The sequence below is a fragment of the Ovis aries genome, chromosome 2 (genome assembly GCF_016772045.2).
Source record: "Ovis aries strain OAR_USU_Benz2616 breed Rambouillet chromosome 2, ARS-UI_Ramb_v3.0, whole genome shotgun sequence".
NCBI lineage: Eukaryota > Metazoa > Chordata > Mammalia > Artiodactyla > Bovidae > Ovis > Ovis aries.
Window position 1 is genome coordinate 204,155,210 of NC_056055.1, and position 24,609 is coordinate 204,179,818.

At 42.3% G+C, this 24,609-nt stretch overlaps 1 protein-coding gene across 1 annotated transcript in view; it reads left to right on the forward strand.

Moving 5' to 3' along the window:
* The window catches only part of CDK15 (cyclin dependent kinase 15), a 98,730-nt gene that overhangs the window by 53,106 nt on the left and 21,015 nt on the right, over positions 1-24,609 (forward strand). The window contains exon 11 of the mRNA XM_027965096.3: positions 23,696-23,744. Coding sequence (XP_027820897.1) covers positions 23,696-23,744 — 49 coding nt within the window. The remainder of the gene's footprint in view (positions 1-23,695; positions 23,745-24,609) is intronic.

Below are 24,609 nucleotides of genomic sequence, written 5' to 3' on the forward strand. Positions count from 1 at the left end.
TCCATGAACTATATAGTCCATGGGGTCGCAAAAAGTCAGACCTGACTGAATGACTTTCACTTTCACTTTCAGATATGTACACGATTAGGGAGAATGTGGCCCAAGTTTGATTTTCCAGTCTTTATATCTTTCCATTGTCCCATAACTAAAAATGAAATTTCCCCAAATTGTTGTATTACTAACTTTGGTATAAGCTTATCCTGGAAGGGTTTTTATGAGAGTAAGAAATTGTAAGAAAATTTAAAAGGCAATTAAAGTGGAAAACAAAAGACATAGAAGGCTAGGAATTTTCTTTTTTCCTCCAGCATCTCATACTTTTATTCAAACAGCTGTATATAGGGTTTAGTCATCTTGAACTGACTAAGATTATGGAACACCTACAGCAGCTAAAGACCAACTCTAAAATCATTTCAGTTGCTTTGTGAATGATCTATATGCATTGCTAGATGGGGTTTGGATCATTTACAAATAGGTTGCCATTTCTAATTAGCACTAGAGAAAAATGTCACTCTCTCACCTTAGGGCTTGGAATAATGCCTTTTCCATTTGGTCTGAGACAGAGAGAAAAAAGACCAGGCTTCTCATAGAGATGATGGTCCAGTTGACAATAGAGCCTTTCTCCAGGTGCTTCAGTTTCTAGGAGAACTGGGTCTCATCTTTTTCCACCCTGCCTGTACCCCTCCCTACCTACTCTGCTCTCCAGGTGAAAATGGGACCCCTTAGCTTCCTAAAGTAGGTGCAGGCAGAAGTTTAGGGTCACAGATGGGTTGTAGAAAATAATTGGAATGATCTCAACACAAAGCTGCCACGGTGAGCATATGCTATTCCCTCAAACTTGAACTATTTGGGTTTCAAGTTGATTCCAGCAATAAACAGTGATCCTTGGTGAGAACAATAATGAAAGGAACTTGTCCAAAATGCTTTCCTGCCAGATTCTGTACTAAATAAGATAACTGGGTTCCAATAAACCAGTGAAAAATATGTTGCATTTTTCATTTTGTTGTCATTCCAAAGTAATATGCAATTTCTTATTTATGAAGAGAATTTTCCAGGCCCAACATCAATAGGGTTCATACTTTGCATTGTTTTTCTAGTTAAGGATTCAATTTAATTTAAATAAGTCAAAATTTTTGAGCACCTGCTATCTGCCAGGCATTGTGTTATATGCTGGGCCTGCATAGATGAATTTGGCACATTCTTGGGTCTCTAAGAGGTTGGGTTTGTAGTCACTCACCCACAGTCTTTCACCAGTTCAGCTTATGAGAGGGTGTTCATTTGCAAACCCCACTTCCATGGGCTTGGACAGTGTATAGACCATGGGTCCAGCTAGGCTTATGGAGGGAAGCAAATTGTAACCTTAGTCACAGGCAAGATGTTGTAAACTTGAGCTTGTAAATCTTAGAAGTCCAGCATATCCTGAGCGTGGGGTCAGTACTACTGATAGCTCAATCATAAGGAGTATGTTTTAAAACAACCACCCACATATGTGTTCCTGGAACATCCCCTTATGTGAATGAAGAAGTCCCTTCAAGCCATCCCCTACCCACCTCCATCCCCAAGCCACTGCTGCTATTTGCAGGCACTTGAGCTCTAGTGATTAAGGGACCAGAAGAGTGTATGGGAGCCAGATAAACATCACAGAGAACCGTTAACACCATTCTTGATGAGATTTCCATTCCTTTCCTTTTCATTCCCCAGGCCCCCAAACTTTGAATTCAGCAGTACAATCACTCTGAGGAAGCTGGAGAGCTCAGAACCTAAAGAACCATCCAGTGTCCATCTGCGTCCACTCTGCCCTTTCCAGACCTTGTCTGGACTATGTATGAACAACACAGTTTCTATTTATACAGGTTTTTTAAAAGACGCCTGGTGCTGACCCAGCTGGACAGGTTTCTCTGACCAGTTACCTCTTTTCTTGGGGTGATGATGAGCAGGTTGTCAGTTTTCTCACCATCAATTTAGACTCCCTTGCCAGATTAAATCTAGCCGAGGAAAGAGAGGTATATAATTTTATACCCTAGTCTTTCTTTCCTTCTTTCTTTCCTTCCTTCTCTTCCCCACCCCACCCCCCATTTTAAGCAAGCTGGCTGAGAACTCCGTGTCTTCCACTTCAAAGGGCCAGTTGTCTTATTTTGATGTGGGCAGATTGAGAAGTAGGCTTTGAAAAGTAGGCTTTTTTTGTTTAATCTTTTCTCCTGGGATAGCTTTCAGAGCAATATATCCAAGTGTCAGTGAGGGGGTTCTGACGAGCACGGATTCCCAGACTCTCAGCAGGATCATTCTCTAACAGAAATATAAAAGTGAAATATTAAAAACCCTGGAACGTGAACTCCATCTGCAGAGTAGCCAGTGTCTTGCCTTGCTTGCACCATGGGAAAAAAAGATCTCCTTGAAAAAAGAGGGAGGAGAAAAAAAAGTGCTTTGAGTAAGAGGTTTACAGGTTTAGTAGAGCATAGTAACATCCCCTCAAAGAAGTGGGTGTTGCTCCGTGACCCCCCAAAACGCTCTTCCTTTGACTCAGCCGCCAGAACACTCGCCCTCCCCAGTAACACACCCCCTTTTCACATGCTAACTGAGGCGCCTGTGATTGGCTGAACAATAAACTGGTCACACTTGCTAAAGGCCTGCCATCTTGCACACAATCAGCCAAGACACATTAATCAAACTGGCGGGAACAGGGGTCTGTGCTGGCCTCCTGCAGGGGGGGAGGGGAGAAGTTCGGTGACCCTTAGTAAGAGTCCACAGGAAGCAGTGATAAAGAAGGCATGCTGGAGAAAGTCTAAAAAAGGTTAAAGCCCCAGTTGATGCCATGTCTGGGAAGCACTGGGTTTTTGACACAGAGGATCCCAGAAGCTTAGCGCAAACTGGATATTGGTCTTGACTGAAATCTGCCAGTACAACAGTAGTGTGAATTTAAAGGGTGGACCCCTATAGACATTCTTACAGAGCTTTCTCAGGCCTCTTAGCTTCCCCTCCCACTCCCAAGAAAATACCCCTCCCCTTTTTAGCCTCAAGCACTTTGGGCCCACCTGGACCGGATAAGAATAAAATGTACGAAAGGGGGAGAGATCCCTGGGTCAGGAAGATCCCTGGAGAAGGAAATGGCAACCCACTCCTATATTCTTGTCTGAAGAATCCCATGGACAGAGGAGCCTGGCGGGCTATATAGTCCATGGAGTCGCAAAAGTGTCAGACGTGACTTAGCAACTGAATAACAACAGCGAGGAACAGATGAACATTTCAGGAATAATTAAGACAAAGTATTGACTGGAAAGGTATTGGTCCTAAACTAAATATTTGGAGGACAATAAAAAGAGTTAATTTTGAGAGGAAAAGAAAAGTTAACATTTGTACTTTCAGTGGTAGTATCTCCTGACTTTTCCAAATTCCCTTTAAAAAGCTCTGCCAATGGCAATATAGAGCCAATAAGATCATACCTTAAAGACCAGTTTGCTAGAGGCTCCCATAAGGCTTTTAAGAGAATCAACTAAATATTTAGACATTTCTTAGGTAAAGTAAACAGAGGCCTTACTCCTCTGGACCTTGTCCAGTCACCATCTCATTAGATGCAAAGATCCTGTGATAAAGAAAAACTTTTTTTTCCTGCCCACATGATTGCAGCCCAGTTGTGGTTTTTTAATGTGTCATTGATTGTTTCATCCAACTCCTTTTGCTCCCCTGAAAGGGTCTGTCGTGGCTCTGTTTGCTTCCTTAAACACGGTTTTTGAAAGCGCTCACGCTGTGTGAGCTCAAATCCTAGCATTAATGTACTGCTGGGTTCATTTCACCATGCTCAAAAGCGCCTAGTTTAAATCCCTCTCAATTCCATTTGAGGCACCAGAAGACTTTATCCTTCTCCACTAATGGTTCCAAGTTTACATCTAGATACTGGGGGTCAAGGACAGGAGAGGATTTAGAAATAACAGTGCATGACATTAGTCAATGCATTTGCCAAATTGGCAATTAGTTCCTGATGTGCGTGCAAAGCATTTTATTCCTGTCTCTTTGATGCCTGTTCCTGTTGAGAAGGGAATAGAATCCACAGAGGCCTTCAAACTTTTAAAGAAATATCTGCTGAAAATCATGCTTGATTTGTGACATGAGCTCAGCTGTAGGGAAGCATCCGGGATTATCCTGGTTCTTTCAGCCCCAGGAAAGAACGCCGCACATGGAAAGACTTTCCACTGGAAGAACTTAGTAGAAATCAAAAGGCAGGAAAGCGGTTCTAAAAGCCCTGCAGGGACCCAGATTCAGATGTCCTATAAACGATAGGCAAATGGATCCTGCTGACACCTAGTTTTTTTCAGTACGACTGCTTTTCCAGTTTTTGACCACCAGGGGGAAGCAAGAAATAACATGGGCGGAATACTGGCATCAGACAGCATTAAAACACAGCCATCTAGCCCCACCCTGGGAATGTTTTCTTTTGACCTGAAATCCAGCGTGAGCACTTCACTTCACGTGACACCACTACAGGACAGAGGATGATTAAAAGTTTAAAATGATCTTTGTCCGTGTTGCGGTGACCAAGAGCTGCCATGCTTTGGGCTCAAAGGGGTCTGAGTATGTCTTTGTGTGTTTGCTGTGAACACAGCCTAAGCTGTGTGCATCGCATCCACTCGATTCAGTGAACCGCTAGACAAGGGAGTTGCTCAGTGGGCTGAACTAAGGGGAAGGATACTGATAAGAGAGATTTTAATAATCGGCATCAATTCCAGGAGTGGCAGGTCCACGCTCCATCTGGCATCCTCTGGGGGTGCTTGAGGAAGTTACTCTTTTCCAGTTCCTTAATCTGTAAAAGTGAGAAAGATCCTATGATTTAAAATATGTTCCCCCTGGGTTGGGAAGATTCCCTGGAGGAGAGCATGGCAACCCGCTCCAGTATTCTTGCCTGGAGAATCCCCATGAACAGAGGAGCCTGGCGGGCTACAGTCCATGAGGCCGCAAAGAGACAGAGAGACCAAGTGCAGCATAGCACAGCATACTGTCTGCTGGAGTCCATGCTGGTCAGAATAGCACAGTTTTGCACCTGAGGAAAGAGAAGCTTTCTCCCAGGTCCACCCAGAAGCATTTCCTAGGCTGGGAAATGGGTCCATCCAAAGCCAAACCTTGTTCTCCTTCTACTAACTATGTTATGTCCCTGTCTCATTATGCAGCCAACATAATGATTTGGTATGTGTATACGCTGCAAAATGATTACCACCACAAGTTCAGTCAACATCCGCAATGTCTAACTTTTAGGCAGTGCCCACCAAAAGGTAGCTCCCATCCTTTTTTTTTTTACACAATGTGGAAGTTCATTCAACTGCTCAGTGACGCGCCAGGGTTTAGACTCAACGACAGGTGTGTGAGAGATGATGCTATGCCAGTTTCTTTCTGTTTGTATGTGTGTTCAGTTGCCCAGTTGTGTCCAACCCTGCGACCCCATGGACCGTAGCCAGCCAGGCTCTTTTATCCATGGAATTCTCCAGGCAAGAATCCTGGAGTGGGTTGCCATTTCTTCCTCCAGGGGATCTTCCCAACCCAGGGATCAAACCCACATCTCTTATGTCTCCTGCACTGGGAGGTGGGTTCTTTACCACTAGTGCCACCTAAGAAGCCCCTTCTTTCTGTTTAGCTCCCTTAGAGTTCTTGACTTCCTTCTAGATATCAGGCAAACCTCCTAGGCCAGAACTGACTTGATTTTTGCTTGCTTGGGCTTAAACACTGCCTGAATTCACACACTGTAAGAGCTGACCTGCAATTTTCCAACACCTACCTGAGTCAGTCTGAGCACCTGTTAAAGCTGTCCCTTCTGGTGAAGGCTCCTTTCTCCTCATCCTGAACCACTGTGAGATGCTGTGGCCACAGGGCTCTTCCCCTGGAGACCTTTTTTATCTTCATGGTGGTCCTCCAGTAAGGACCGCTACATCACAGACGCCAATCGTGTTATCATCGTTGCTTTCACTTAAATCTCGATACAGTGGAAAGAGCACTAAAGGTTTCTGCAATGCAAACCTGACCACTTCCAGTGTTCCTAGTATCTTACACTTGCCCCTGTAACTGTCACATAAGAGTAAATAGATATCTGTTGAATGAAATCAATAACCAGAGGTGAGGAACCCTGGGTTCCAGTTCCAACTGTATCCTCTGAACTAATAATCCTTGTTCTGCCTGCTTTATCAAGAAAGTACATGTAAGTTACTATTCACCTTTTGCTGGGTAAAATAGCTGTTGTTTATCTGCTAACATGGTTAGAAGAAGGAGAACATGGTTTGGCAGTGGACTGACCCGTTTCCCAACCTTGGAAATGCCTCTGTGTGGACCTGAGAGAAAGCTTCTCTTTCAGTTCAGTTCAGTCTATCAGTCGTGTCCGACTCTTTGTGACCCCATGAATCGCAGCACGCCAGGCCTCCCTGTCCATCACCAACTCCCGGAGTTCACTCAGACTCACGTCCACCGAGTCAGTGATGCCATCCAGCCATCTCATCCTCTGTCGTCCCCTTCTCCTCCTGCCCCCAATCCCTCCCAGCATCAGAGTCTTTTCCAATGAGTCAACTCTTCACATGAGGTGGCCAAAGTACTGGAGTTTCAGCTTTAGCATCATTCCTTCCAAAGAAATTCCAGGGTTGATCTCCTTCAGAATGGACTGGTTGGATCTCTCTGCAGTCCAAGGGACTCTCAAGAGTCTTCTCCAACACCACAGTTCAAAAGCATCAATTCTTTGGTGCTCAGCCTTCTTCACAGTCCAACTCTCACATCCATACATGACTACTGGAAAAACCATAGCCTTGACTAGACTGACCTTTGTTGGCAAAGTAATGTCTCTGCTTTTGAAAATGAGATCTAGGTTGCTCATAAATTTTCTTCCAAGGAGTAAGCGTCTTTTAATGTCATGGCTGCAGTCACCATCTGCAGTGATTTTGGAGCCCCCAAAAATAAAGTCTGCCACTGTTTCCACTGTTTCCCCATCTATTTCCCATGAAGTGATGGGACCGGATGCCATGATCTTTGTTTTCTGAATATTGAGCTTTAGGCCAACTTTTTCACTCTCCACTTTCACTTTCATCAAGAGGCTTTTTAGTTCCTCTTCACTTTCTGCCATAAGGGTGGTGTCATCTGCATATCTGAGGTTATTGATATTTCTCCTGGCAATCTTGATTCCAGCTTGTGTTTCTTCCAGTCCAGCATTTCTCATGATGTACTCTGCATAGAAGTTAAATAAGCAGGGTGACAATATACAGCCTCGACGTACTCCTTTTCCTATTTGGAACCAGTCTGTCGTTCCATGTCCAGTTCTAACTGTTGCTTCCTGACCTACATACAGATTTCTCAAGAGGCAGGTCAGGTGGTCTGGCATTCCCATCTCTTTCAGAATTTTCCACAGTTTCTTGTGATCCACACAGTCAAAGGCTTTGGCATAGTCAATAAAGCAGAAATAGATGTTTTTCTGGAACTCTCTTGCTTTTCCATGATCCAGAGGATGTTGGCAATTTGCTCTCTGGTTCCTCTGCCTTTTCTAAAACCAGCTTGAACATCTGGAAGTTCATGGTTCACATATCGCTGAAGCCTGGCTTGGAGAATTTTGAGCATTACTTTACTAGCATGTGAGATGAGTGCAATTGTGTGGTAGTTTGAGCATTCTTTGCCATTGCCTTTCTTGGGAATTGGAATGAAAATTGACCTTTTCCAGTCCTGTGGCCACTGCTGAGTTTTCCAAATTTGCTGGCATATTGAGTGCAGCACTTTCACAGCATCATTTTCAGGATTTGAAATAGCTCAACTGGAATTCCATCACCTCCACTAGCTTTGTTCGTAGTGATGCTTTCCAAGGCCCACTTGACTTCACATTCCAGGATGTCTGGCTCTAGATGAGTGATCACACCATCATGATTATCTGGGTTGTGAAGATCTTTTTTGTACAGTTCTTCTGTGTATTCTTGCCACCTCTTCTTACTATCTTCTGCTTCTGTTAGGTCCAGACCATTTCTGTCCTTTATCAAGCCCATCTTTGCATGAAATGTTCCCTTGGTATCTCTCATTTTCTTGAAGAGATCTCTAGTCTTTCCCATTCTGTTGTTTTCCTCTATTTCTTTGCATTGATCACTGAAGAAGGCTTTCTTATCTCTTCTTGTTATTCTCTGGAACTCTGTGCTTCTCTGACCAGAATGGATCCCAGCAGACAGTATAAGTTAGTGTGAGTTAGGCACTTTACTGTAATATTGAATGGTTTGCCTTGGAAAAGACCCAAGATCATTCTGTCATTTTTGAGATTATACCCAAGTACTGCATTTTGGACTGTTTTGTTGACCATGAGGGCTACTCCATTTCTTCTATGGGATTCTTGTCCATAGTAGTAGATAGAATGGTCATCTGAATTAAATTGACCCATTCCCATCCATTTTAGTTCACTGATTCCTAAAATGTCAATGTTCACTCTTGGCCATCTCCTGTTTGACCACTTCCAATTTGCCTTGATACATGGACCTAACATTTCAGGTTCCTATGCAGTATTGTTCTTTTACCACATCAGACTTTACTTTCACCACAAGACACATCCACTGCTGGGCATTGTTTCTACTTTGGCTTACCCTTTTCATTCCTCCTGAGAAACCTGTATGCAGGTCAAGAAGCAACAATCAGAACCGGACGTGGAACAACGGACGGGTTCCAAACTGGGAAAGGAGTGCATCAAGGCTGTATATTGTCACCCTGCTTATTTAACTTTATACTGAGTACATCATGTGAAATGCCAGGCTGGATGAAGCACAAGCTGGAATCAAGATTGCCGGGAGAAATATCAATAACCTCAGATATGCAGATGACATCACCCTTATGGCAGAAAGTGAAGAGGAGCTAAACACCCTCTTGATGAAAGTGAAAGTGGAGAGTGAAAAAGCTGGCTTAAAACTCAACATTCAAAAAACAAAAGTCGCAGCATCTAGTTCCATCACTTCATGGCATATAGATGGAGAAACAATGGAAACAGTGACAGATTTTATTTTCTTGGGCTCCAAAATCACTGCAGATGGTGACTGCAGCCATGAAATTAAAAGGCACTCGCTCCTTAGAAGAAAAGTTATGACCAACCTAGACAGAATATTAAAAAGCAGAGACATCACTTTGCCAACAAAGGTCTGTCTAGTCAAAGCTATGGTTTTTCCAGTGGTCATGTACGGATGTGAGAGTTGGACTGTGAAGAAGGCTGAGCATTGAAGAATTGATGCTTTTGAACTGTGGTGTTGGAGAAGACTCTTGAGAGTCCCTTGGACTACAAGGAGATCCAACCAGTTCATCCTAAAGAAAATCAACCCTGAATGTTCATTGGAAGGACTGATCTTGAAACTGAAGCTCCAATACTTTGGCCACATGAAGTGAAGAGTTAACTCCTTGGAAAAGACCCTGATGCTGCGAAAGATTGAAGGCAGGAGGAGAAGGAGACAACAGAGGATGAGATGGTTGGATGGCATCACTGACTTGATGGACATGAGTTTGAGCAAGCTCTGGGAAATTGTGAAGGACAGGGAAGCCTGGTGTGCTGCAGTCCATAAGATCACAAAGAGTTGGACATAACTGAGCAACAGGGCACTTTACATACATAATTCTACTTGGCTTCACTACAGCCCTATCAGATAGGGGCAGTGCTATCATATCTACTTTATAGATGAGAGAGCTGAGGCTTGGGGAGGTATGTGTCTTGCCCAGGATTACCTAGCCAGGGTGACCCAGAATATCCAATCTGTTGGACTCCAAGTTGGTGCTCATAGGTGATTCCATAAGCAAATATAATTTCCAAGGACAAATATAATTTGGTAATAAAGCAATGCCCTAGGCTGACATTAGCCAATAACATTTTTCCAGGTGCATTTTCAAATGATTATGTCCTTTAACCCAGATTTGCTTTTAGAATCTGTGAGCTTGGAAACATGTTTCTGAAGTGTAATGTGAGTGGAACCCCTGCCCTGGGACCCCAGCAGGCAACCCCTCCACCCCTCACTTCAGCTAACGAATCCACGATGTTCACGGAGTCTGAACCACCATCAGGCTCATCACTGTCACACTTCTGGAGTATGGCAAAAGCTCCTGGGAGTTACAATTAACATCTTTATTAACCTGTCCCCCAAATAAGGCAGTGAAATTCATTTATATACATGGCCGACTTTGATCTTCATTAATAGTCTCTACATTTATTTTTAGTTTTCTCATCTTTAATTTATTTTATTTCAATAATTAGTTTTTATTGGGGGAACTGGATGATCTCAAAGTAATTAAGACTATGAAAAATTGCAAATGAAAGAAAGCAGGTTAAAAAGAATTTTTTTCCAAGTAACATCCTGCTGTGTTTCTTCCCAGTTCAAGAAAAAAGCCTTAAGGTCATAAGTATCTTGGATCTGGTTCAAAACAGACTCCTTCCCCAGCCCCATAGCCACTGCCTGGCATCATGGATCTCTGTAAGATATACAGTGGGAATCACAAGTAGGCTGTCTTGAATTACTTTTACATTTTTAAAATAAGGTTTAGTAAATTTATCTCATTTTTTATTTTTTTACTCAAGCATCGATTTTGCATTTGTTCAACAAATATTTATTGAATGCTAGATGCTGGGACTGGGATTCAGAAATAAATAAGACATTGATTATGTCTTCATAATCAAGGCATAGAGTCTAGAGGGAGAAACAAATAAATAATACAGTGTGGCAAGTATTATTATAGCAGGGTCCCCTGAGGACCTCTAGGAACTAGGAAAAAATGCCTTGGTTGTCTGGGGAATCTAGGGACTGTTTGGGAGAAAGAGACATGTACTGGGTTTCAAGAATCATGAAGAGGGCTTTCTCTACGTGAGCAAGAGGGGAAGGACATTCCAGACAAAGGAACTCAACAGAGGAGTAGGTAAGCAGGTTTACTTAATATAAAAGTAGGTGAATTGCTCAGGGAAGCTAGAATGTTGGCTTGTGGCGACTATTGCTACAGATTGGGGCTTCCCAGGTGGCTCATTGATAAATAATCCACTTGTTAATTCAGGAGACAGGTTTGATCCCTGGGTCGGGAAGATCCCCTGGAGAGGGAAATGGCAACCCACTCCAGTATTCTTACCTGGGAAATCCCACGGACAGAGGAGCCTGGTGGGGCTACAGTTCATGGGGTCACAAGAATCAGACACAACACAGTGACTAAAACAACAATTGCTGGTGATTAACCTGGAAGGGTAGACAGCAGCCAGATTGGAAAATTAATGGTAAACATCCTAAGTATTAGATTTGACTAATAAGCAAAGAGAAGGCATTGGATGGTTGTTAGTAGGGAAGAGATATGGCAGGATTTAAATTTTAGAAAAAATTGCTTGGAAGGCTATATGTAGAATTAAGTTGGTGGTAGTCAGTATGGCAATGCTCCAGATTCTAGAAGATAAGTAGGAAGTCTCAACCAAAGCAGTGGCAATGGATGAGGAACATTGGGGCAAATCTAAAAAGCAAGAGGGAGGTACCGTCAAGGGGGGATTGTAGCTGACTGTGAAAGAGAAACTGAAATCCAGTGGGTGAGAGAAGGATAGTACCATTTACTGGCACAGGAAATAAAGTGGGGAAGGAACAGATTGTGGGGAACATAATGAGCACAAGGTTTGAACATTTTGAGTTTAAGCTATCTGTGAGACCACCAAGTAGGGATATCTAAAAAGCAATTATAATAGAAAGACAAGCCTGTGGGGACCTCCCTGGTGACGCAGTGTTTAGAACTCCATGTTCTGACTGCTTAGGGCCCGGGTTCTGTCCCTGCTAGGGGAACTAAGTTTCCCACAAGCCACTCAGCATAGCAAAAAAAAAAAAAAAAAAGAAAGAAAGAAAGAAATAGAAGCCTGTGATTATAGGGGTCTAATATAGAAATGCAAAATTGGAAGTCATCGGCTTAAAGTGGTATTTAAAACTCCAGGTGTGAATTCAGTTGCCCAAGGGAGGGTGTGCAGAGAAAGACTACAATGGAATTCATAGGAACCAATACTGAAGGATCTGGTAGAGGGGATGGGTTCTTTGAAAGCTGAGAAAGAAGAGCCAGAGGGGCTGGCAAAGACTATGATCCCATGAAACTCATAAATTAGGGGAGAGCACCAAGTACCACGTCTGTGCATTTCAGCACTGAACACAACAGCTGCATGTGGGGGCCCGTAAATGTTTGTAGAGACTACAGGGGAAATGATACATGTTGCCAAATGATGAATCATTAAATACCATAAACACCGAATGGCATGATCAAGCTATAGCTCAAACATCGACTTTGAAGGTGGACAGACATTAAACAGAGCACTGCCTCCAGGAGAGGGGAGACTCCTGATATCTTCTGTCACCTCCACCCTTTCCATCCATGCACTGGGAGCAAAGCCTAGCTTCCCCTTCTGCTATATAGACCATTACCTTAGGAACAGGCTTCTGAGGATGGAATATTTTCTTAGAGAATCCACAAAAAGTTTTGATGCACGGTTAGAATAGTGGGTGGGGCTTCCCTGGTGGCTCAGACAGTAAAGAATCCACCCCCAATGCTAGAGACCTGGGCCTGATCCCTGTGCTGAGAAGATCCCCTGGAGAAGGAAATGGCTACTCACTCCAGTATTCTGGCCTGGAGAATTCCATGGACAGAGGAACCTGTCAGAGGATCCCTAGGGTCCATAGGGTCCATAGGGTCGCAAAGAGTCAGACACAACTGAGCGACTTTCACTCTCTCTCTCTAGAATAGTGGTAAGCCTCCAATGCACATTGAAGTGCCAAGTAATGCCCTGCATGAGAGCACTGACTTTTGGTATCCCAATGATTCTCAATGGGAATCGAGAGCCTGGTAACGCAAAGCCAAGTTCAGACGTCTTGAGCAGAAGACTAAGGCAGTTTCTAAGCCAGCCACCTGAGAAAGGAGGGCGAGCAGTTGGGAGGGTGTGAGTGCGTGTATATGCGCTGAGGCTGAGGGTGAGATAGAAGAGCTACAGATTTTTTGCAAAGCCACTTTAAAGTTCCTGCTGGAGATACCAAAATAGGCTAACAGCATTATCAACTATCTAAATATATGATATCTTAAGAATGCACTGGGTTCGGGAAATTCCAGAGGCGTAGATCAGTAGACCAGGCTATAAGATAAGAGTAGGGTAATTGTGCTAAGACTATAGTAACTAGAAAATGTTTCACTTTGAGCTAAGGCTCCAAATGGTCATGGTGATATTTTATCAACCAATCAACAAACCTCTATTGACTTGAATCACTTGTGAAATGAGCTTTCTTAAAGGTTTATGAAAAAGTGCATTATTTTACTATGGTAGCAACAGTTGGGCCCTCATTTTACTTTTACTCCATTCAGTTGGGAAATTAAAATGTTCAGCTTTTTTTATTTATTTGCCACTTTGCTTTTTAATTGAAGGATAATTGCTTTACAGAATTTTGTTGTTTTCTGTCAAACATCAATAAGAATCAGCCATAAGTACACCCATGTCCCCTCCCTCTGGAACCTCCCTCCCATCTCTCTCCCCATCCCACCCCTCTAGATTGTCACAGAGCCCCTGTTTGAGTTCCCTGAGTCCTGTTCCCACACAACAAATTCCTATTGGCTATCTATTTTACATACGGTTTGTGAGTTTCCATGTCACTCTCTCCCCTATACCTCACTCTCTCCCTCGTTGCCTTCACCTCGTCCCCCTCCCCTGTCCATAGGTCTGTTCTCTTTGTCTATTTCTCCATTCAGTTCAGCTCAGTTCAGTTCAGTCACTCAGTTGTGTCCGACTCTCCGCAACCCCATGAATCGCAGCACGCCAGGCCTCCCTGTCCATCACCAACTCCCGGAGTTCACTCAGACTCACATCCATCGAGTCACTGATGCCATCCAGCCATCTCATCCTCTGTCGTCCCCTTCTCCTCCTGCCCCCAATCCCTCCCAGCATCAGAGTCTTTTCCAATGAGTCAACTCTTCGCATGAGGTGGCCAAAGTACTAGAGTTTCAGCTTTAGCATCATTCCTTCCAAAGAAATCACAGGGCTGATCTTCAGAATGGATTGGTTGGATTGCCTTGCATTCGAAGGGACTCCCAAGAGTCTTCTCCAACACCACAGTTCAAAAGCTCAATTCTTTGGCGCTCAGCCTTCTTCACAGTCCAACTCTCACATTCATATGTGACCACAGGAAAAACCATAGCCTTGACTAGATGGACCTTTGTTGGCAAAGTAATGTCTCTGCTTTTCAATATGCTATCGAGGTTGGTCATAATTTTTCTTCCAAGGAGTAAGCGTCTTTTAATTTCATGGCTGCAATCACCATCTGCAGTGATTTTGGAGCCTAAAAAAATAAAATCTGACACTGTTTCCACTGTTTCCCCATCTATTTCCCATGAAGTGATGGAACCGGATGCCATGATCTTCGTTTTCTGAATGTTGAGCTTTAAGCCAACTTTTTCACTCTCCTCTTTCACTTTCATCAAGAGGCTTTTTAGCTCCTCTTCACTTTCTGCCATAAGGGTGGTGTCATCTGCATATCTGAGGTTATTGATATTTCTCCTGGCAATCTTGATTCCAGCTTGTGTTTCTTCCAGTCCAGCATTTCTCATGATGTACTCTGCATAGAAGTTAAATAAGCAGGGTGACAATATACAGCCTTGATGTACTCCTTTTCCTATTTGGAACCAGTCTGTCGTTCCATGTCCAGTGCTAACTTTTGCATCCTGACCTGCATACAGATTTCTCAAGAGGCAGGTCAGGTGGTCTGTATTCCCATCTCTTTCAGAATTTTCCACAGTTTCTTGTGATCCACACAGTCAAAGGCTTTGGCATAGTCAATAAAGCAGAAATAGATGTTTTTCTGGAACTCTCTTGCTTTTTCTATGATCCAGAGGATGTTGGCAATTTGATCTCTGGTTCCTCTGCCTTTTCTAAAACCAGCTTGAACATCAGGAAGTTCACGGTTCACGTATTGCTGAAGCCTGGCTTGGAGAATTTTGAGCATTACTTTACTAGCATGTAAGATGAGTGCAATTGTGTGGTAGTTTGAGCATTCTTTTGCATTGCCTTTCTTTAGGATTGGAATGAAAACTGACCTTTAATAAATTCATCAGTACCATCTTTTTAGATTCCATATATATGCATCAGTACTTTCTGACCTACTTCACTCTGTGTAATAGGCTCTAGGTTTGTCCACCTCATTAGAACTGACTGCATTCATTTTTATGGTTGAGTAATATTCCATTGTGTGTATATGTACGACAGCTTCTTCATCCATTCATCTGTCGATGGACATCTAAGTTGCTTCCATGTTCTAGCTATTGTAAATAGTGCTGCAGTGAACATTGAGATACATGTGTCTTTTTCGATTTTGGTTTCCTCAGGGTATATGCCTAGGAGTGGGATGGCTAGGTAATATGGTAGTTTTATTCCTAGTTTTTCAAGGAATTTCCACACTGTCTTCCATAGTGGCTGTATCAATTTACATTCCCACCAACAATGCAAGAGTGTTCCCTTTTCTCCACCCTCTCTAGCATTTATTGTTTGTAGACTTTTTGATGATGGCCATTCTGACTATCTCATTATAGTTTTGATTTGCATTTCTTTAATAATAAGCGATGTTATGCATCTTTTCATTTATTTGTTATCCATCTGTATGTCTTCTTTGGAGAAAAGTCTGTTTAGGTCTTTTTCCCACTTTTTGATTGGGTTGCTTTTAATGGTATTGAATTGTATGAGCTTATGTATTTTGGAAATTAATTCTTTGTAAGTTGTTTCCTTTGCTATTATTTTCTCCCATTCTAAGGGTTGTATTTTCACCTTGTCTGTAGTTTCCTTTGCTGTGCAAAAGAATTTTACGTTTAATTAGGTCCCACTTATTTATTTTTGTTTTTATTTTCATTAGTCTAGGAGGTGGGTCACAGAAGATCTTGCTTTGATTTATGTCGTTGAGTGTTCTGCTTATGTTTTCTATGAGTTTTATAGTTTCTGGGCTTACATTTAGGTCTTTAATCCATTTTTAGTTTCTCTTTGTGTATGGCATTAGGAAGTGTTCTAATTTCATTCTTTTGCATGTAGCTGTCCAGTTTTCCCAGCACCACTATTGAAGAGGGTATCTTTGCCCCAATGTATATTTTTTCTTCCTTTGTCAAAAATAAGGTACCCATAGGTGCATGGGTTTATCTCTGGGTTATCTGTCTTCTTCCATTGGTCTGTATTTCTGTTTTTATGCCAGTACCATACTGTCTTGATGACTGTAGCTTTGTAGTATAGTCTGAAGTCAGGAAGGTTGATTCCTCCAGCTCCATTCTTCTTTCTCAAGACTTCTTTGGCTATTTGGAGTCTTTTGTGCATCAATATGAATTGTGAAATTTTTTGTTCTAGTTCTGTGAAAAATGCCATTGGTAATTTGATAGGAATCACATTGACTCTGTAGATTGCATTTGGTAGTATAGTCATTTTCACAATATTGATTCTTCCTACCCAGAAACATGGAATATTTCTCCATTGGTTTATGTCACCTTTGATTTCTTTCACCAGTGTCTTATAATTTTCTATATGCAGTTCTTTTTTCTCCTTAGGTAGATTTTTTTCCTAGATATTCGTTGTTGTTGCAGTGGTGAATGGGATTGATTCCTTAATTTCTCTTTCTGATTTTTCATTGTTAGTATATAGGAATGCAAGTGATTTCTGTGTATTGACCTTGTATCCCATGACTGCTGGTTTCACTGATTAGCTCTAGTAATTTCATGATAGTTTCTTCAGGGTTTTCTATGTATGGTATCATGTCATCTGCAAACAGCGAGAGTTTACTTCTTTTCCAATCTGGATTCCTTTTATTTCTTTTTCTTCTAATTGTCATAGCCAGGACTTCCAAGACTATGTTGAATAATAGTGGTGAGAGTGGATACCCTTGTCTTGCCCCTGATCTTAGAGGGAATGTTTAATTTTTCACCATTGAGAATAATGTTTGCTGTGGGTTTATCATATCTGGCCTTTACTATGTTGAGGTAGGTTCCTTCTATGCCCACTTTTTGAAATATTTTAATCATAAATGGGTGCTGAATTTTGTTGAAGGCTTTTTCTGCATCTATTGAGATGATCATATGGTTTTTATCTTTCAATTTGTTAATATGCTATATCACATTGATTGATTTGCATATACTGAAGAATCCTTGCATCCCTGGAATAAACCCAACTTGATCATGAGCTTTTTAATGTGTTATTGAATTCTGTTTGCTAGAATTTTGTTGCAGATTTTTGCATCTATGTTTATCAGTGACATTGGCCTATAATTTACTTTTTTGTTGTCTTTGCCTGGTTTTGGTATCTCGGTGATTGTGGCCTCATAAAATGTGTTTGGAAGTATTCCTTCCTCTGCAATTTTTTGGAAGAATTTCAGAAAAATAGGCATTAGCTCTTCTCTAAATGTTTCATAGAATTCCCCTATGAATTCTGAAGCCATCTGGCCCTGGGTTTTTGGTTTTTGGGAGATTTTTGATCACAGTTTTGATTTTGTAATTGGCTTGTTCATAATTTCTGTTTCTTCCTGGTTCAGTCTTGGGAGGTTGAACTTTTCTAAGACTCTATCCATTTCCTCTAGGTTGTCTACTTTATTAGCATATAGTTGCTCATAATCTCTTATGATCATTTGTATTTCTGAGTTGTCTGTTGTACCCTCTCCTTTTTAATTTATAATTTTGTTGATTTGATTTTTCTCCCTTTTTTTCTTGATGAGTCTGGCTAGTGGTTTGTCAATTTTGTTTATTATCTCAAAGAAAATGTTCAACTTTCAAACTTACCTCTTGCAATGTACTTTGCTCCTCCTGCTTCAAATTCCAATTGAACTCAGAGGAGAACTCCTTTAAAGAGAACTGCAGAAGGAGGAGATGGTGGAAAGAAAAGTGAAAGTGAAGTCATTCATCCATGTCCGACTCTTTGTGACCCCATGGATTGTAGCCCATGGAATTTTCCAGGCAAGAGTACTAGAGTGGGTTGCCATTTCCTTCTCCAGGGGATCTTCCTGACCCAGGGATCAAACCCAGGTCTCCCACATTGCAGGTAGAGGCTTTACCTATGAGCCACCAGGGAGATGGAGAAGAATCGGGTCTAACGATTTACCATCATCTTTGGAAGGAAAAGGATAATAAGCTACCTACAGATCTATGATTTGAGAGGTTATTAAAACCAGAGAAACAGACTTGTCTTGAAATGGCATTGGGTAAAATGACTGTTTTCCAGTGGTCATGTATGGGTATGAGAGTTGGACTATAAAGAAAGCTGAGCACCGAAGAGTTGATGCTTTTGAACGGTGGAGTTGGAGAAGACTCTTGAGAGTCCCTTGGACTGCAAGGATATCTAACCAGTCCATCCTAAAGGAGATCAGTCCGGGTGTTCACTGGAAGGATTAATGTTGAAGCTAAAACTCCAGTACTTTGGCCACCTGATGCAAAGAGCTGACTCATTGGAAAAGACCCTGATGCTGGGAAAGATTGAGGGCAGGAGGAGAAGGGGATGACACAGGACAAGATGGTTGGATAACATAACCGACCCAATGGACATGGGTTTGGGTGGACTTTGAGAGTTGGTGATGGACAGGGAGGCCTGGCATGCTGTGGTTCATGGAGTCCCAGAGTCGGACATGACTGAGCGACTGAACTGAACTGAAAATGACTGTTTGCGGATCACTGTCTCATTGATTGCTTGCAGTTTAACTACTGGGAAAAATCAATGGGGGCAAGGCAAGGTCACTCAGCAGCAAATTATCTGCATAAGCATGGAGAGCTGGCCACAGACAAGCGCAGGGCTTGACTTTATAACAGCAACCTGGCTGACCCTGGACCCCTCAGGCCCTCTATCTGGGCTCACGTAGCTACAGAAGAGATGTGGGGAAAGACTCAAGCCCAGTCTACACAAGACACAGAACTTGAAGTTCAACGTTGTGTCATAGTCTCCTGGGGCCACTCTTATAAGCCATCCTCTACTTTTTAGGGGCTGATTTTTCTCTCATCATGCTTCCTTTTTCACATCCTTGAAAAACATGTGAAGTAGGCATCAGACATGATGTTTGGCAATTTTTATGTCTGTTGTTGATTAGTTGAATTTTCACAAGCCCACTTAAGAAAATGGGCCTCAGAGAAGTGTGTGGGAGTTGCTGGTGAGTGGTCCACCCTGCCCTCCTTACTAGACCAGTGTCCTCTCCTTCATTTAGTGCCACTCTATAAACGTCTGGAGGTCATTAAACATTGTGCATTTGTGCATGCTGTCACTTCAGTTGTGTCCAACATTTTGTGACCCCATGCACTGTAGACCACCAGGCTCCTCTGTCCATGGGATTCTCCAGGCAAGAGTACTGGAATGGGTTGCCATGCCCTCCTCCAAGGAATCTTTCCAATCCAGGAATTGAACCTGTGTCTCTTATGTCTCCTGCATTGCAGGTGGGTTCCTATCACTAGTACCACCTGGGAAGACCCCATTAAATATCATAACACAATAATGGACTAATGTGGGCCTCCCCAGGCTCACTGAAGCAAGCTCTGTGGGGTGAAGCTGAGGTTTCCTTTTGGTTAAAAACTCTCCCAGGTGATGCTAGTGTGCTGCTTGGCTTGAGGACCACTGTATGAGACTAGGTGTCTCTCCAAAATGAAAGGTAGAACCAAGGAGAAAAAGTGAAAGAAATAAGACTGACATTGATTGAGCCCCTACTACAGGCCAAGTGCTTAATCTTGTCTTATTCTCCCAAGCAACTGGAAAAGGGTTCCAACTTTACAGATGAGAAACTTCTGAGTCATTTAACTATACAGGTGGAGTAATTTCCACCAAATCCCAGAGCTCAGAAGTGGCAGAGAGGAGATGTGTGAGCCCAGGCTGTGTTCATGTTGCTACACCACACAGCTAAGGCACACACCTCTGGCCCACACCAAAGACTCAGAAATTAAGCCAAGCTTGTAAGAACTCAAGCTTGGAACACATTAAAATTTCAGTAGAATGAAACAGCAAGTTATGGGTTTCCAAGGAGAACAATAAGGCAGAGACACCTGGGAGGAAAGAGAAAGAAGTGATACACCACATGAGAGAAAGAGGCAGAAAGAAAAGTGGCAAAGGGTAAGGAAATACTTATATCACATTCATTGTTCTAATTCTCACAATAACCCCATGCAGTAGGAGCTCTAATTGTCTCTTTTCTGCAGATGGGAAAACTGAGATCCAGGGAGTAACACCCTCAAGTCACACAGCTGGTTAAGTGGCATGTTGTTGCTCAGTCACCAAGTCGTGTCCAACTCTTTGTGACCCCATGAACTGCAGCACTCCAGGCTTCCCTGTCCTTCACCATCTCCCGGAGTTTGCTCAAATTCATGTCCATTAAGTCTATGATCTATCCAACCATCTCATCCTCTGTCTTCCCCCTCTCCTGCTCTCAGTCATTTCCAGCATCAGGGTCTTTTCCAATGAGTCAGCTCTCCACCTCAGGTGGCCAGATTATTAGAGCTTCAGCTTTAGCCTCAGTCCCTCCAACAAATATTCAGGGTTGATCTCCTTTAGAATTGACTGGTTTGATCTTGTGGCATTAGTGTGAATTCAAAATGCAAGTCAGAGTCCCAGCTACATACAGTTTACATTTCCCATCACTTTTCAAAGGAAGAGAAAGAAGGAAAAGCCAAGAGGATTTATTTTGTTTAATGCTGAGGCCAGCACATTCCATTCATTATCTTAGTTCAGTTCAGTTCATTTCAGTCACTCAGTCATGTCCGACTCTTTGCGACCCCATGAACCGCAGCACACCAGGCCTCCCTGTCCATCACCAACTCCCAGAGTTCACCCAAACTCATGTCCATTGAGTCAGTGATGCCATCCAGCCATCTCATCCTCTGTTGTCCCCTTCTCCTCCTGCCCCTAATCCCTCCCAGCATCAGAGTCTTTTCCAATAAGTCAACTCTTCGCATGAGGTGGCCAAAGTACTGGAGTTTCAGCTTTAGCATAAGTCCCTCCAATGAACACCCAGGAGTGATCTCCTTTAGAATGGACTGGTTGGATCTTCTTACAGTCCAAGGGACTCTCAAGAGTCTTCTCCAACACCACAGTTCAAAAGCATCTATTCTTCGGTGCTCAGCTTTCTTCACAGTCCAACTCTCACATCCATACGTGACCACTGGAAAAACCATAGCCTTGACTAGATGGACCTTTGTTGGCAAAGTAATGTCTCTGCTTTTCAATATGCTATCTAGGTTGGTCATAACTTTCCTTCCAAGGAGTAAGCGTCTCTTAATTTCATGACTAAAATCACCATCTGCAGTGATTTTGGAGCCCAGAAAATAAAGTCTGACACTATTTCCCCATCTAATTCCCATGAAATGATGGGACCAGAATATATCCATAAATTCAACAAATCACTTTGTCCTTGTGAGGTGACCATGACCTCCAACTTGAGGTACAAAAACAGGCTGGCCACAGTGAAAGTGTCTTGCTTAAGGTCTCCATTAACCTGAAGCAGCAGTTTCAAACCCATGCTCAACAAGAATACTAAATCCAGCAATTGTATTAAAATACTAAATGCCCAAACCCCCAGCTCCTAGGGCTTGTCAAAGGGATAAATAAAACATGGGAAAAACTTTGAACTGGATTTCACTACACTGATTGGAAATTGAGATATGACTGGATGAGGACATATTTTAATTTTGTTTGGCCAGGGAAAACTATCAATAGGCAGCAGAAAGTGGTTTGGAAATGAACGTTCTGAATGAGGGCCAGGTATTCTGATCTTTACTGGTTATTTGAATTTGGGCACAATCACCCGGAGAGAAAGTAAATAGCCAGTGTAGACAAGGACTTCCCTTAGTGCCCACTCGGGACTGTAAAATGACAGCAGAGCGGCTCACTTTTCTTTGAGTGGGGAAGGTATCCTTGCTTTATAATGTTGTGTTAAGTCTCTACTGCACAATGAACTGAATCAGCTATTTATATGCATAGATCTCCATCTTGGACCTCCCTCCTACCCCCAGCCCCCCACTGCACCTCTCTAGGTCAGCACAGAGCACTGAGAAAATAGGAAAATAAGAAATAAGAAAATAAGCATAGAAGTGAATAGGGTAAGCCCCCATAACCATTCCTGTGCTATTTATTCCGCAGCTTCCCACTAGTGATCTGTTTTACACATGGCAGTACACAGAGGTCAAGCTCAGTCTCCCAAGTGGCTCACATTTGATTGTATCTGATCCTGAAAACTCAGCTTAAATCATGTTCTTTGATCATGGCTTTCACTCCCCAACTCTTAACACCATAAAGTCCATCTTTAATTGAACTTCCTTTTGAAGTTACACAGTAAGATGTGATTTTTGTTTAAAAATAAATGTAAGAAAATAAGCGTAGAAGTGAGTAGGGTAAGCCCCCATAACCATTATCACAATCAGGTGAGTGGTCTTCCTGGGTTCTTTTCTGTACACTTACAGACACCAACAGGTTGGTATTATCAAACCATTTTTTGCCCAGCTACATTAGATTCTTTGTTGAATAAACAGTCTTGGTGTATCCCATTCCTATAGGAACTGGAAGAAGAAAACTTTTAAAACCAAAATGATTACATTTCAGACCCAAGGAAAGTATAACGCAAAGATATAATTGTGGATGAGAGTTGAAATACTCTTTTCTCAATTTGGAGTCAGGATTGAAGCAGCACCAGCTTGTGTCTCTGCAGCTCCTTTTATCACTTTACACAGAGTAAGCATTTAACTAGTATTTCTTGAATGAAAACGAAATCGTCTCCTTTTACAGATTTCATTTTGGATTAAACAGTGTCAATATTAAAAAAAAAAAAAATAGAAAACCATGCGTCCACAGGTAAATGTTGTAAGGAGTGCTCCAGTGAAAATTAAAAATCTTATTATCATTCATGTTGGATTATTCAAGCCAGGATTCACTTCCGTTTTTACTGTAAGTGACATATAAAATTAGGCCCACTCCTTTTTACCATTTTTGAGTCTTTGAGACTTTGCCACCTCACTTGTCACATGAATTTTCTTGGAGGGGAGCACTTTTGTTTCCTCAAATGAATTATAAGCTTGGTAAGAGTGGGGAAGTTTCTCACGATTACCTGTGTGTTCTCCCAGCACTCACACGTGTTCTGCACACACCGGATGTTGAGTATTGTGACTGTATTAGTTTAGTTTGCTAGGAATGCCATAACGAAGTGCCACAAACTGAGTGGCTTAAGCCATGGAAATGTATTGTCTCACACTCAGGAGGCTAGATATGGAGCTGAGGTGTTGTCAGGATTCCTTCCTTCGAGGCTCTGACAAAAGGATCTGTTCAGGCCTCTCTTCTTGGCTTGTAAATGGCTGTCTTCTCCTTCTGTCTCTTCATATTGCCTTTGTCTTCCTCCATACATGGGTCTGTATCCAAAGCTTCCCTTTTTATCTGGACGCTGGTCATATTGAATTAAAACCCACTCTAATGACCTCATCTTAATTAATTATAACAATCCTATGTCAAAATAAGGCCCAATTCTGAGGTATTTGGGGCTAGGATTTTGGCATATGAATTTGGGAGAAGGACACAATTCAACCCAGAATAGTGACCATCCACAGAATCATAAAATTTCAGAGGGAGACAAGCCCTTAAACTCATTTAGTGATGCCCATCTGATGACTGGATTCTGTCTTACCCCAAGCCAAGAGGAGCGTTTAGAATTTTAATAGTATTTTTAGCAACAGGATTTTAGGGTTGTTTTTGTCTTTTAACATGTCCGTGTACGTTTTTCAGAATGGTTCCCACTGCCTAAGCCTCAGAGCCTTCAGAATGTCTTCAACAGGTAAGAACCACCTTGGAAAGCTTACCTTTCAGCAGGGCTGAAGGGATATTTCACTCAGCCTCAGTCCACTGAATACCCAGCCCCTGAGCACCTTGATCTGGGGGCCCAAACCCCATGAAGATGCCTCTTGAAGAGGCAGCCACCTGTGAGTCGGTTAGTTTTTCTCTATGAACCATTTTACTTTCAGTGAGTTTGGTCATTAAAATTGTTTTGTGCCCCTCAACCATGCCTGAGGCCCTGAGAACGAAGGAGTGTTGGCCTGTAAGAAAACCTAGTGGGTTTATTATTCTTCGACACAGAGAAACCAAATAACATCATTGAGTGGCTATTGGAAGAGGGGGGCAACATGATTCATGGAGGTCATGCTTTCCCAGGCCCTCTCTACGCAGTCTCAGCTCAGACCAGGGCAGACTTTTATTACCAGCTTTCAACAAATCCCTAGTTTCTTTTGCAAAGTAAAACAGATAATAGAGACATTCCCGGAATAGTTAGCTAACTAAGCTGTGCCAGGCAACCTCAGGGCTAAGAAGAACTCAGTGTTTTCGGACAATGACCAATTACAATAACCAGTATTATTTGATCTGAGAGTAATTAGCCAAGGCTCTGTTCTTTTTGCTTCAGTGAGGAGGCAAAAAGGGCAGTGAGGAAAACATCAGAGACAGGGGAAAGGAGCTCAAATGTCAAAGAAAAACACACTCTCGCAGGTGGAGAGAAGAGAAAGACATCCCAACTGAATGTTTGATCACTGTTCTTCCCTAAAAATGTGGTAGGGTTTAACCCAGCCAAAGTTGTGTTTGATTTTTTTTTTTCATAGTTACTGTTCATGTGCTTTAAAAAAGCCTCCATAGAGAGTGAATATCAGAGC